Source organism: Cygnus olor, chromosome 1 (assembly GCF_009769625.2).
Source record: "Cygnus olor isolate bCygOlo1 chromosome 1, bCygOlo1.pri.v2, whole genome shotgun sequence".
NCBI lineage: Eukaryota > Metazoa > Chordata > Aves > Anseriformes > Anatidae > Cygnus > Cygnus olor.
Genome location: NC_049169.1, coordinates 44,884,093 through 44,896,461, shown reverse-complemented (window position 1 = coordinate 44,896,461; position 12,369 = coordinate 44,884,093). Strand labels below are relative to the sequence as shown.

The 12,369-nt window shown below is 48.1% G+C and overlaps 5 protein-coding genes across 5 annotated transcripts; 2 read left to right on the top strand and 3 right to left on the bottom strand.

Moving 5' to 3' along the window:
* The first annotated feature begins 4 nt into the window (after window positions 1-4).
* On the top strand, window positions 5-616 carry LOC121069438 (histone H2B 7). The gene has a single exon (XM_040555636.1). It carries the CDS (start codon window positions 158-160, stop codon window positions 536-538), a length of 381 nt encoding a protein of 126 aa, XP_040411570.1. The 5' UTR covers window positions 5-157; the 3' UTR covers window positions 539-616.
* A 200-nt stretch (window positions 617-816) lies between these two features.
* Window positions 817-1,263, bottom strand: LOC121069495 (histone H4). The gene has a single exon (XM_040555773.1). It carries the CDS (start codon window positions 1,180-1,182, stop codon window positions 871-873), a length of 312 nt encoding a protein of 103 aa, XP_040411707.1. The 5' UTR covers window positions 1,183-1,263; the 3' UTR covers window positions 817-870.
* A 3,989-nt stretch (window positions 1,264-5,252) lies between these two features.
* LOC121069413 (histone H2A.J) lies at window positions 5,253-5,981 on the bottom strand. The gene has a single exon (XM_040555585.1). The coding sequence runs from the start codon at window positions 5,883-5,885 to the stop codon at window positions 5,496-5,498; it is 390 nt and encodes a 129-aa protein (XP_040411519.1). The 5' UTR covers window positions 5,886-5,981; the 3' UTR covers window positions 5,253-5,495.
* A 199-nt stretch (window positions 5,982-6,180) lies between these two features.
* LOC121069464 (histone H2B 7-like) lies at window positions 6,181-6,654 on the top strand. Its single transcript, XM_040555682.1, has one exon. It carries the CDS (start codon window positions 6,217-6,219, stop codon window positions 6,595-6,597), a length of 381 nt encoding a protein of 126 aa, XP_040411616.1. The 5' UTR covers window positions 6,181-6,216; the 3' UTR covers window positions 6,598-6,654.
* Window positions 6,655-7,747: 1,093 nt separating this feature from the next.
* LOC121069340 (histone H1.10) lies at window positions 7,748-8,659 on the bottom strand. Its single transcript, XM_040555444.1, has one exon. It carries the CDS (start codon window positions 8,623-8,625, stop codon window positions 7,966-7,968), a length of 660 nt encoding a protein of 219 aa, XP_040411378.1. The 5' UTR covers window positions 8,626-8,659; the 3' UTR covers window positions 7,748-7,965.
* Window positions 8,660-12,369: the final 3,710 nt, after the last annotated feature.

Here is a 12,369-nt window from a genome sequence, read left to right as displayed (position 1 = left end):
TCTGAAGTGCCGCTAATTACGTTCCTCTCTTTTGCACCAATAGGAATTGTGCGATTACAATCCTCTAATTTGCATAACGTCCTTATAAATAGGGGATCAGGCGCCATTTTCAGTGTTGTTGAGGTACGGTGGAGAGCTTGGAAAGAAAGTTTGAGAGATGCCTGAGCCGGCGAAGTCCGCCCCAGCACCTAAGAAAGGCTCGAAGAAAGCTGTCACCAAGACCCAGAAGAAGGGTGACAAGAAAAGAAAGCGAGCACGGAAGGAGAGCTACTCGATCTACGTGTACAAGGTGCTGAAGCAGGTGCACCCCGACACGGGCATCTCATCTAAAGCCATGAGTATCATGAATTCTTTCGTCAACGACATCTTCGAGCGCATCGCCGGCGAGGCGTCGCGCCTGGCGCACTACAACAAGCGTGCGACCATCACCTCGCGGGAGATCCAGACGGCCGTGCGGCTCCTGCTGCCCGGCGAGCTGGCCAAGCACGCCGTCTCCGAGGGCACCAAGGCGGTCACCAAGTACACCAGCTCCAAGTAATTCGGTTTAAACCAAACCAAACGGCTCTTTTAAGAGCCACCCCAAATTTTCTTATAAAGAGCTGTAATTACAAATAAACTGAAAAAGATATCTATGGCTCTTTTTCAGTTGTCTCCCCCTAAATTTCCTTGTAAATGCTATAATTAAATGTAACTGAAAGAAGTTATTAATTTGGATACTAAGTTCGGGTATCTTGAAACATTTAATATTTCAGAAGATGTCGTGATATTATGTAACTACTACTTTTTAGTAATCAACAGCTCTCGTTGTGAAATTCGTGGGCGGCTCTGAAAAGAGCCTTTGTTTAAGAGTGTATGGTATGAGAAGAGAGTTTAGCCGCCGAAGCCGTAGAGGGTGCGTCCCTGGCGCTTGAGGGCGTAGACCACGTCCATGGCCGTGACCGTCTTGCGCTTGGCGTGCTCGGTGTAGGTGACGGCGTCGCGGATCACGTTCTCCAGGAAGACCTTGAGCACGCCGCGCGTCTCCTCGTAGATGAGCCCCGAGATGCGCTTGACGCCGCCGCGCCGCGCCAGGCGCCGGATAGCCGGCTTGGTGATGCCCTGGATGTTGTCGCGCAGCACCTTGCGGTGCCGCTTGGCGCCCCCCTTGCCGAGCCCCTTCCCGCCCTTGCCTCTGCCAGACATGCTTGCTCCGCCCGCACACCACACTGCGCGCCGCCAGCCCCGCCGGGCCGCGGTATAAGTGGCGGGGTCCGACCTGGTTGAGAACTGCGGCGGGCGCCGAGGGGGCGGGGGCACGCCCGCAGGCTCCGCCCTGCCTCGCTCGCTGCTCTCCGCTCCCTCCGCTCCCCTCCCGCGGGCCGGCAGCCGAGCCGGGCGTTCGGCCGCTTTCTGCCCCGGCGCCGCCCGCCCCGGGCCTCGCCCTCAGCCGCGGCCTCGCCCTCAGCCACGGCTTCGCCCGCTCGGGGGCTCCCGCCCGGCGCTCCCCGCGCGCTGCCCCCGCTCGGGCTCCTCCCGGGCTCGGTCCCTCCCTGTCCCGGCCGCGCCCCTGCGGACCGTGGGGTCGGGTCCGCAGCAGCCCCGGGGCTCCCCGGCGCGGCCCGGCCCTGCCCAAGGGTCTGCGGCAAAATCCGGCCAATCCCGGGCCCTGCGCGACGACTCCGCCCCGCCCCACCGCCCGTTCCCGCTTCCGCTCGCCGGGGGCCCAGCGGGGGCCATTTCCGCGGCCGCTCTCCCTTTGTTCGGCGCCAGCGCGGTCGTTCCGCGCCTTCTTCGCCTTCTCGGGAGCTCCCCTCCTGGCAGCCGCTCCCCTCGTCCGCCCAGCCCCGGAGTTCGGGCCGCGAGCGTTCGGCGCTTCCGTGCCCGCATCCGCAGCTCGTTGCGAGGGGGATCGGGGAGCGAGGCGCTACGCGACACGGGGACCGGTCGTTGGGGGGCTCGGGTGGGAAATGCGCGACCCTGAGCCTCCTAGGGCGCAAATCCACAAGTCAGGCACGCAGGAGGGTCCTCGTCCCTACCCCCCCCACCCAGCGCTGCCCCCGAAATGGGGAATTGCTCGCTAATGCGTGGCTGGAGACAGCAAATGAAAGAAAACTTTATGAACATTCCCAGAGCATGTATGAATGGCCACTGAAAAAAAAAAAAGAACGACAACCAAATATATTTCCTTCAACTGACATGGCCAAAAAGTTTGTTGCTTCACATCTCTGCTAATGAACTTGGCAAGTATGCTTTTGAGAATATGTCAGGCTGTATTCTAAAGTAGATGAATTAGCCAAGACTGAAGAGCCTACATATTACAATGTATTTTTAAATCTTATTTTACACTCAGAATAAAACCTTTGATAGTGACACTTGCTATTTACTTATACTATTAGCATTTTGTGCATGTCCAACCTCTCTACCTCTTAAAATGATTGAATTCCTTTTAAATTTGTACAGATGTTTATATAATTTAATTTCTGAACATAATTTACATCACTTAGGCCACATCTCCATTATATTTCTTGGCAGAATATATTAAATTGGAGGGACAATATGGTAGAGATTTTCATGTTTTAATTTACAGGTATCCAAGAAAGTACAAGTTTTTTCTATTATTATAACTATTACAACAATTTCAATTTCATATCAATTCAAACTCACTGTAAATAAAGTGAAAGAATTACCTATCAAATGTATATGACCTGAATTGGTAAAAAGCAGCTTTCATTTTGTCACCTTGTGACTGAACAGAAAGGACTGAAGTTATTCACACAGCACCTGGAAGGCATGCCCATGATGGACCTGCCAAGCTGGTACCAACAATTACCATTTGGCTGCATGGTCTGCTTTGTTCTTTATACCTGAAGTTCTGTGTCTAGACATGTTTCCTGAAGCAGTGGAGTGTCAAAACATTTAAAACCACCACCTGAATACTTAACAAATCTGAAAGGAATTACAGAAAATATTTTCTTCTTTTAGAGTCATAATTTCTTCATAACTCCTAGCGCAGGGTGAATATCCTTGTGTCACTTTCTGCTCTAGCAGTATAAGCACTGAAACACCAGAAAAATCACCTTCCAAAGTGTTCTGGCAGAACAGTGGTGCAGAGGCTGAGACCAGTAGCTTACAGATTGGTTACTGCAACCCCCTTTCCCCAAGGTGTGGAGCATATTTAAAATACTTCGATATCATACTTCCTGGGTAGCTGCCTTGCCTGTAGTGGCCACAGACAGGTGTTTCCCAAGTGTTTCTGTTAGTGATATTGCCAGCTCTGTCATGGACCAGCAGCTTTTCTTATACAAAAAACACCTGAGGCAGAAAGAAAAAAGATGTTGCTCAGTAAAGTTTCTCATAAAGTTGCTTTCACTGTGGCTTGGGAAAAGCAAGTGTTACGTGGATCAAACATCATCATAAGTAAAAAAAAAAAAAAAATCATCACAAGTGAATTATATATGACTTCAAAGTTACCCTTGATTTTCTTGAAAGGTTAAGTGGCCATTTATATCTGTGTCTATATCTATTACACCTGGAATAATGCAAATTAAAGAGATGTGGGATTTTTTTTTTTTTTTTAGCATGCCTTTATTCTTAACATTGAAAATAAAGGTGAAAAATATACACAAATCTTTAATTTTGCTTTTAACCTATGCAATTCTAAGGCTTGATGTATAGACTGGCATTACTGAGTTACTGATGAATCTAATTAACCTACATTGTTTGGGGGAGGGTTTTGTTTTTTTTTCATCCAGTATAATTTGCCTGAAAGCCACTGGTCTTTAATTACTGAAGGCTGGCCAGAACTCTTATCACATAACTCATTTTACCTCAGAATTATCTGACTTATAGGACACGTAGCTTTGGATCCTCAGTGTGGTGGCAGCACAGGAATCACAACTGGTGCAACCACTAGTAGTTAAGAACAAAAATAGGGAATGCTTCGAGGTGGACATAAGTATTACAGAGGGTAAAATTACAGATTTGAGAAGAGCGTTGAGAGAAATAGGCAGTGCTTAGAATGAGATTGTAGAGAAAAATGGTGAATTGCTGGTCAGAGAATTTTTCTTTTTGTGTGAGCCATGCTGGACTTACCCTTGCATGCAGCAAAGGGCAGGGGCCCTCTCCCATGGTTCCAACTGATTGCCGTGTCCAGGACCTCATTCATGATCTGATCCCACACCTGGGTACAGATGCCTCCAACCCCTGGGCTTTTTATGGCATTGCAATGCTTTAATCCAGCTATTGCAATCCTCAAAACACACAGATACACAAAGAACTCTCTGTTCTGGAGACTCAATATAAAAGAAATGTGCATGTTAGAACACTTTTTTTATAGCATTGCAGAACAGAACCATTAAGCACAGATACTGCTACCATGGTCAGAGCACTTTTCTGCCCCAGGTATCTCTCCTCCATTCTGTCTCTCTCCAAAATTATCCCCAATATCCAACTTCAGATATGAGAGCCCTACCTAAAGAGCATCTCTCCTACAGCTGGGGGGTGTTTGCCTTGCTATACGTGGTATTTTTCTTCCTCTAGAGCTCTGCTCCTCCTCCTCAGGGGATGGAGGGGACAGACCCGCTGCACAGGTGAGAGCTATGGCCTCACTGCAGTCATGGGCAGCTTCTGGGAACACCTTCACAAGAGGAATCCAGCAGTCTTTCTAATAATCCACATCAGAGAATCCAAAGTGCTTTAGCACTGTGTTCTTGGGTGACATTTGTGCCAGAAAAGTATAGGATTTACACATGTAATGCTGCCCACTGTTAACTGATGTAATTTAAAGAGACTTTCACATCTGAAAATCCTGCTTAAAACAGGAACATATCACTGCCAGTTTCTTCTGAATGAAAAGATTCTACAGTTGGTGATTTACTGCCCAAGTCTGACTCGTTAAGGGTCCAGATCAAAATAAGTTATATCTCCTAAGGCATTCCCAATTCAATACCTAAATAACAAAGTACAGCCACAGTTAAACTTTACTTTTTTTTTTTTTTTTTTTTTTTTTTTAAATAGGCCAAAGGCCTGCTAAGGAAACCTTTCCTCATTGTTAGATATAGTTACGTGGAGTCAGGTCATTCACCTATTCTCTCATAACGTACCGTGATATTTTCCCCAGCTTTTAGCTACCTCTCACCCCCCTTAATTTCACAGCATAAAACCGTAACATGCAATTTAGAAGATCAATAATGTTGAACAGACTGAATAAAACAAGTACTTACAAGAAAAAAAGCATCTAGTACAAAACTGCAAATATATTCAGCTTTTCTTTGTTGAAAAGGATGAGTTTTAATTAAGTATCTGACATCTTATGTAGGAACCTAAAATTGAGACACTGTTACAGATCATAGATTTTACTCTGTGAAAACAAAGGCAGCAGAGAAGAAACCCTAGAAACCAAAAGCACTATCACAAAGAAGCAACCCAACTCTTTTCTGACTGCGTGGGTGGCTCTGAAAAGAGCCTTTGGGTTGTATTATGCTTTCAAAAAATCTGAGCAGCTTCGTTGGCTGAGCTTATTTGCTCTTAGCCTTATGGCTTTCGGTCTTCTTGGGCAGCAGCACGGCCTGGATGTTGGGCAGCACCCCGCCCTGCGCGATGGTGACCTTGCCCAGCAGCTTGTTGAGCTCCTCGTCGTTGCGGATGGCCAGCTGCAGGTGGCGGGGGATGATGCGCGTCTTCTTATTGTCGCGGGCCGCGTTGCCCGCCAGCTCCAGGATCTCGGCCGTCAGGTACTCCAGCACGGCCGCCATGTAGACGGGCGCTCCAGCCCCGACCCGCTCCGCGTAGTTACCTTTCCGCAGCAGCCGGTGCACGCGGCCCACGGGGAACTGCAGCCCGGCCCGCGACGAGCGCGACTTGGCCTTGGCCCTGACTTTACCGCCCTGCTTCCCGCGGCCAGACATCGCTCTGCTGTTATCACACAGAACCAAGCACCAACCCCGCTGCCAAGAGAACGCCGAGGCAGCCTTCCCGGCGCCTGCGCCCTTGCCTTTTATCCCTTCCCTGGGCGGGATTAGCCCCGGTGATTGGCTGGAAGCGGGCACGGCGACAGGAGCCAATGCGAGACCGGATCGCGCCGCCGCCAATAGACACAAAGGAACGGCCGCGCACCGGGGTCCAATCGCGCGGCACGAGTCAGAGCCGCTGTGTTTGCATAACAGCGCTATAAATGCGGGGCGCCGCAGCTATCTTAGCTGCTGTTCCTGTTCCGAACGGGGTGAAAGCGCTGTCAAAATGCCTGAGCCGGCTAAGTCTGCGCCCGCGCCCAAGAAGGGCTCCAAGAAAGCCGTCACCAAGACGCAGAAGAAGGGTGACAAGAAAAGAAAGAGAGCACGGAAGGAGAGCTACTCGATCTACGTGTACAAGGTGCTGAAGCAGGTGCACCCCGACACGGGCATCTCGTCCAAGGCCATGGGCATCATGAACTCCTTCGTCAACGACATCTTCGAGCGCATCGCCGGCGAGGCGTCGCGCCTGGCGCACTACAACAAGCGCTCGACCATCACCTCGCGGGAGATCCAGACGGCCGTGCGGCTCCTGCTGCCCGGCGAGCTGGCCAAGCACGCCGTCTCCGAGGGCACCAAGGCGGTCACCAAGTACACCAGCTCCAAGTAGAGCGCCGCGGATCCTGTTTTTAACCCAAAGGCTCTTTTCAGAGCCACCCACGTTTTCCCTGAAAGAGCTTTAACACAGTAGCGTGTCTCAATGTTTAATCGGCTTGAAAAATAACAAAAGACATAAGGAAGGTAAAAAAAAACACCTGCTTTCTTAAATCCAATTATAATTGTTTGCACTAAATGAAAAGATTAATCTTTATAATTGTTTGCACTAAATGAAAAGATTAATCTCTGGAATTATTGGTCAATATCTTATACCTTTAAGCAGTTTAAGATGTGTTGACAATCACTTCAGAACAAATCCTGTTCCAAGAAATGCAAGTAGTACCGTTAAATGACTTTCATTTGATGCAGCACACCAGTAGATTACAAATAGAAATTAACAAATGTCTTAAGAGCTTCATTAACACATCCACTTGGGGAAAAAAAAAAAAAAGACGAATGATATTTTAAAAGAAGCTTTTTTTTTTTTTTTTGCGTAGTAGTCTTAGGAGTCCTCCAGGGTTATTTATTTTCTTTCTTTTTGAGAGACAGCAATTAACGCTGAAGGCCAGGAAAAGAGTACAGACCTGAGGCGGGACGGAGGCTTTCGGAGGATGAGGTTTCCGGGGACGCGTGGACCGGGAACAAACTCCGTCTGCCGGCAGCAGCGCGGGCTTTTCGAATTCTCCCAGACGACCAATCAGCGGCCGCGGCTCCCCCCTCAGCCAATCAGAAGAGGCCCGAGGCTGAGCCCCGGCAGCCGCGGGGAGCCCCGCGCCGCTCCGCCCGGGCTGCGGCTCCAGATCCCCCGGCGCGGCCCGGACAGTTCCCGGCAGAGCCCCTGCGCCCGGGCTGCGGGGAGGACAGGCGGCAGCTCCTGCTCTAGAAGCGGTGCTGTGAGGTCAGGCAGAAATTAGGAGGCGCCCCGCCGACCCTTGACGACGCTGCCGAGCGGAAAGGTCATGGCCAAGGACGCGGGGGAGCCGTGCCGACGGCTACGGTCCCTAAAAGGTGCGGCAGGAGCTGCTGTTAGGAACCGCGCTGTGCCGGTTAAAGCACCGAGAGAAACCTGCGCGCCCCACAGCGACACCCGCCCTAACCGGTCCCTTTAACAAAGGCACCCCCTTGCGGTGCTCAAAAAAGCCAGCCTGCAGAAAGCTTTTTCGAAGGGATCGCAAACTTTATTTTTCCCAAGTCTCCACGGCCGGAAGCTCGGCGTCCCGTCCTTCCCACAGCCGAACGCTCCGTCCCGCACGGATAATTGCGTGTGGTCAGCACCGCTGCGGGCGCGGAGCACGATGACTGAGTGTATCAGCCCTTTTTCGGACAGTAGTGGGTGGCTCTTAAAAGAGCCGTTGGTTTTAAGTATTTCCACTTCAATACTTCACTTTTTGGGCGCCGCCTTCTTCGCCTTGGCTGCTTTCGGCTTTGCCGCCTTGGCCTTGGCAGCTTTGGGTTTAACTGCCTTTGCCTTGGCTGGGCTCTTTGCTGCCGCTGCCTTTTTGGGCTTGGCAGCCTTGGTCGCCTTCTTGGGGCTCTTGGCCGCCTTCTTGGTGGCAGCAGCCGCCGGCTTCTTGGCTTTCTTGGGGCTCTTCTTCACCGCCGGCTTCTTGGGCTTCTTGGCGGCGCCGGCGGGCTTCTTGGCCGCCGGCTTCTTGGGCTTGGCCGCGGCCGCCCGCTTCTTGGGCGCCTTCTCCTTCACCTCGCCGGGCTTCTTGCTGAGGCGGAAGGAGCCGGAGGCGCCGGTGCCCTTGGTCTGCACCAGGGTGCCCTTGCCGACGAGGCTCTTGAGCCCCAGCTTGATGCGGCTGTTGTTCTTCTCCACGTCGTAGCCGCCGGCGGCCAGCGCCTTCTTGAGCGCGGCGAGGGAGAGCCCCTTGCGCTCCTTGGAGGCGGCCACGGCCTTGGTGATCAGCTCGGTGACGCTGGGGCCCGCGGGCCTGCGCGCCCTGGAGCCGCCCGCCGCCTTCTTCGGCTTCTTGCCGGCGGCCTTGGCGGCGGGGGCCGCGACAGCGGGCGCGGCGGCGGGAGCGGTCTCCGACATCGCTGCCGAGACTTCTTCCTAATCAAAAGAAAGTAATTGGGCTACAGTAACCCCGATGCCTGAATTTATAGCGAAGCGGTGATCTGTGATTGGTGCTTTGCAGAGCCCGCCTAACTGTTAGCCAGGAAGAGCTTTTCGTCCTCCGAGTCTGTGTTTCTTCGGAGTTATAAATTCATAATTTTTGGAAAATGCCTGCTGCCAAACCACCCCCGTTTCTTCGGGGAGTAAAGAGAAGAGTGTGAAGTTTCATTCGGGGGAGTTTCTCGCTGTAGACACCCACGATGAGGGAAAAAAGATGCGTTTAACCTCCCGTCCTGCAGCTAGGGAGACCCCGGGGAAGGCGAACTTTTGTTTTTCCTTCTAAATTAAAATAAAACCCACAGTTAAAAAACCTCCCCCGTAATGCTGGGGTGTTCTTTAGGGGCTTTTCTCCAGATTAGGACAGGTACCGAGGGGGCAGCTTCAATACTTTTGTCATAAATTGATTTTGAAGAGAAGGAAGTAACACAATTTCGTGGCTGAGCTTTGAATATGGATAAAGAATCGGCTCCCTTAACCACATCTTAAACTATTAAGAATACTGTATTTCCACAGAATTTCATGTTTGAGGAAGATAAGAGACCTTCAGAAGAATATATATACTACTTAGAAGTGTCTGGAACTTGTCATGGCTCGATGTCTTGTGGTGTGCTGTAAATGAATGGCAGGATTTTTATTTTTTATTTTTTTATTTTATTTTTTTTTTAATTGGGGCAGAAAACAGTTTGTGTTTATAAAAACGAAGCTGTTAATATCTTATTGTAAATCTTATCTTATTGTATCTTATTGTATCTTAAGTAAACAGATTTGCAGGGTAAAAAAGTCAAACAGGTATAGATACACAAATAAGTATCACACGCTTCTTAAACATTAATGGAGCAAGCTGAAGCCTCGCTTATCCCCAAATAAATACAATAAAATGGAAATCTGGCCTCTGTGAGCAGAATGAATCAGACTTTATTTTACTTACAAATGTTTGCATATAGACTCTTTTTTTTTTTTCCACAGTACTCAGAAAACCTGACACTCTCTTCTTTAAAGGCAAAGGAAAACAATCGTCAATTTAAGTTTTCTTACAAATCCTCATAATAGTTAAATATTTTCCTGATAATCCTCATAAATAAGAATCAGCTTTGATTTTCATTTAATTATTAAATCTTACAAAGTGACGGCAGAAAATAATTTTTCTTTTTTTCTTCTTCTTCTTTTTTTTTTTTTTTAGCTATTTATTAATTTTAAGGAGCACTACGGATTGTTGTCAGTGTTTTTGGATTTAATCAGAAGACTCCTTCACTGAAAAGATCAAATTAAGACCAAACCTAATGTTTTGCCCCATACTTTGTAAATACGAGCCATGCAAAACGTCAGAGTGCTATTTCAGCAGAGAAGCATTTCTTCCAGCACTTATGAATTTGAGACTCTAAAAGTCAAGTAAAATGCTAGAAAAGGCCCTGATATTTAGTTTTATTGATCAAATATTGAAGATACCATTAAATTTTTCTGAACAGTGTGTAGTTTTGGTTGAAATGAGGTATATTACAACGTCAGGGAGAAATGAGATACATTAGAGTAGCTAGAGTGTCATCTTCACTTGTCATATTCTGATTTAGTTCTATATTTAATTGCTGTGTCTGCATCTATGCCAGCTAATAAATACATTGAAAGTGAGGAGAGGGAGGTAAACGCAGAGAAAGGGGAAAATTAGGCTTTTCAGTACCTTACTGTAAAAGCCAGACTGAATGGCACCTTGAATTGGGCTGTGAAATCTGCCACTCTTTTCTTGTGAACGTGATGTCGTTCCCAGAGAAGCAACCAGAGCAAATCCACAGAAAACACAGCTTTTGGGATCTCAGGCTGGTAATCTAAATGAATAATAGGAAAAAGTTTCATGGAGGCAAAAAGGTTGTTGCGAGTAGTAAGATGAAGGCACTGTGATAATTTTCCAGATTGGTGGGATGAAGATGTCCATGCAGCTGAATCAGGCTGTAAGTGACACAGAAGGCAGAGCCAGGGTTGTCAGGTATTCGGATCTGCTTAATGTAACGCACACTTCTGGGAACAAGGCTGGAGGGTGCTTAATGTACCTTAATCTGTAGCTCGGACGATTTAGGGCTAGATCTCTACAAGTCAGGCTTGGTACACGCAAACTGGCCAGGACGCTGGGAGCAGCTGGGGCTGGGCAGCCCCAGGTACGGGTCTTGCTCCAGCTCCATCCCTCACCTCCGCACCTTGGAGCACGCTTCCCTCCAAGCTCGCTCTTTGCAAATGTGTCCTCAGAGCACCAGAAGACAATGTCCTCCCTCTCCCCTTAAATGGGCTGTAGGTTAGGGATGGAGACAGGAGGCGGAGAGAGGCGATAGGGCAGCTCTGGGGTTTGCTCCCCTAAGGAGCGGCTCTGGCCGGGCTCCCCCCACGCAGGATGCCGGCGGATCGGGATGGCAGCGCCTGCCCCGAGCCAAGACCTCAAGGAACAAGATCGCCTCGGCTTTGGTAAGGGAAGATGGTGAAGAAGGTCCCGGTTTGGGGATTGCAAGGAGCAGATTTTTGGATTTCTCCCGGTTTTAGTTCTAGATGGGTCCGGGTTAATTTTTTAAAATTATTTCTCTCCTCCTGGTGCTGACTATTTGGAGTTGTACTTCTCAAGTTCTTTGCTGCTCCCTGTTTTTTTGAGACACATGAACTCTTGGCAGTTGGCCTCCAGCATTAAGTGTCAGCATCCTTTATACTTTATCCTGCTCCTCAACCATCAAACCTGCCCTGTTCCACCCAAAGCCTTATCCTTGGCCTACTTCTGAGAACTGACAATTTTCTTGGTCTTACCAACTATTTCTGCAGAAGTTTTAAAGGGTAGGCCTCTAGAGATTTAGGTGGTGTGAAAAAGTGAGTTGTTTTTTACAATTTTTTTCCCTCCCCTGCATGTAGATGTGAAAATTTTCAGTTAATTAGATAAAACCAATTTGTTGGCAGCTCTGACAAGTTTACTGGAGCTGACAAGCTTTTCTGGATATAGTTGTTAAATGCAACACTGAACCAAAATAGCAATTCTCAGTTTCTAGAGACTAATCAAAATCTACTTCACAAATAGCATGGTTATTGCCCCAGGTGTTTTACAGAAGAGAGAAAAAGATAAAGAAAATAATCATCTCAGCACTTAACTTAGCAAATCAATGAGTATGGAACAGAAAACAGTTTTTCAAACTCATAGAAAAATTTCTTACTGCCAAGCAATATTACTTGAAACAGAAGTTTTTGAGTGAGATAATGATGATAATGATTGATGGTAATGATTGATCATGATGATTGATGATGATGATTTTTTTACAGTTTCCATGTGAAGAAACAGTTATTTAAATGCTACTCATTTTATACCAAATTTCAACCAAACAGCAAAGATTGAAAATTCTCCTTTTTCTCTTTCTCCCTTCCAAGCATCCTGCTCAAATGCAGGTTCTGTTTTTCTCCTGCTCAGCACCTCTAACCAATCTCTTTTGTCTCCTTACATCACATAGCCTTACTCCCTGAAAACAGAACTTAAATTCCAACCATAATCATGCAATGTATGCTGACTTCCTTCCTTGCCTACTAGTAGAGGTATTAATGTAGATTACAGAAGGTACTACAAAATGCCAATGCAGAGAGGTCCAATGTAAGGATCTTCAAAACAAAACTAATTCCTATATAAGAAGTCATTCCTACAACTGTATA

Coding starts and splice junctions, on each gene's coding strand:
- LOC121069438 (XM_040555636.1), top strand. CDS start 158: ATGCCTGAGCCGGCGAAGTCCGCCCCAGCACCTAAGAAAGGCTCGAAG.
- LOC121069495 (XM_040555773.1), bottom strand. CDS start 1,182: ATGTCTGGCAGAGGCAAGGGCGGGAAGGGGCTCGGCAAGGGGGGCGCC.
- LOC121069413 (XM_040555585.1), bottom strand. CDS start 5,885: ATGTCTGGCCGCGGGAAGCAGGGCGGTAAAGTCAGGGCCAAGGCCAAG.
- LOC121069464 (XM_040555682.1), top strand. CDS start 6,217: ATGCCTGAGCCGGCTAAGTCTGCGCCCGCGCCCAAGAAGGGCTCCAAG.
- LOC121069340 (XM_040555444.1), bottom strand. CDS start 8,625: ATGTCGGAGACCGCTCCCGCCGCCGCGCCCGCTGTCGCGGCCCCCGCC.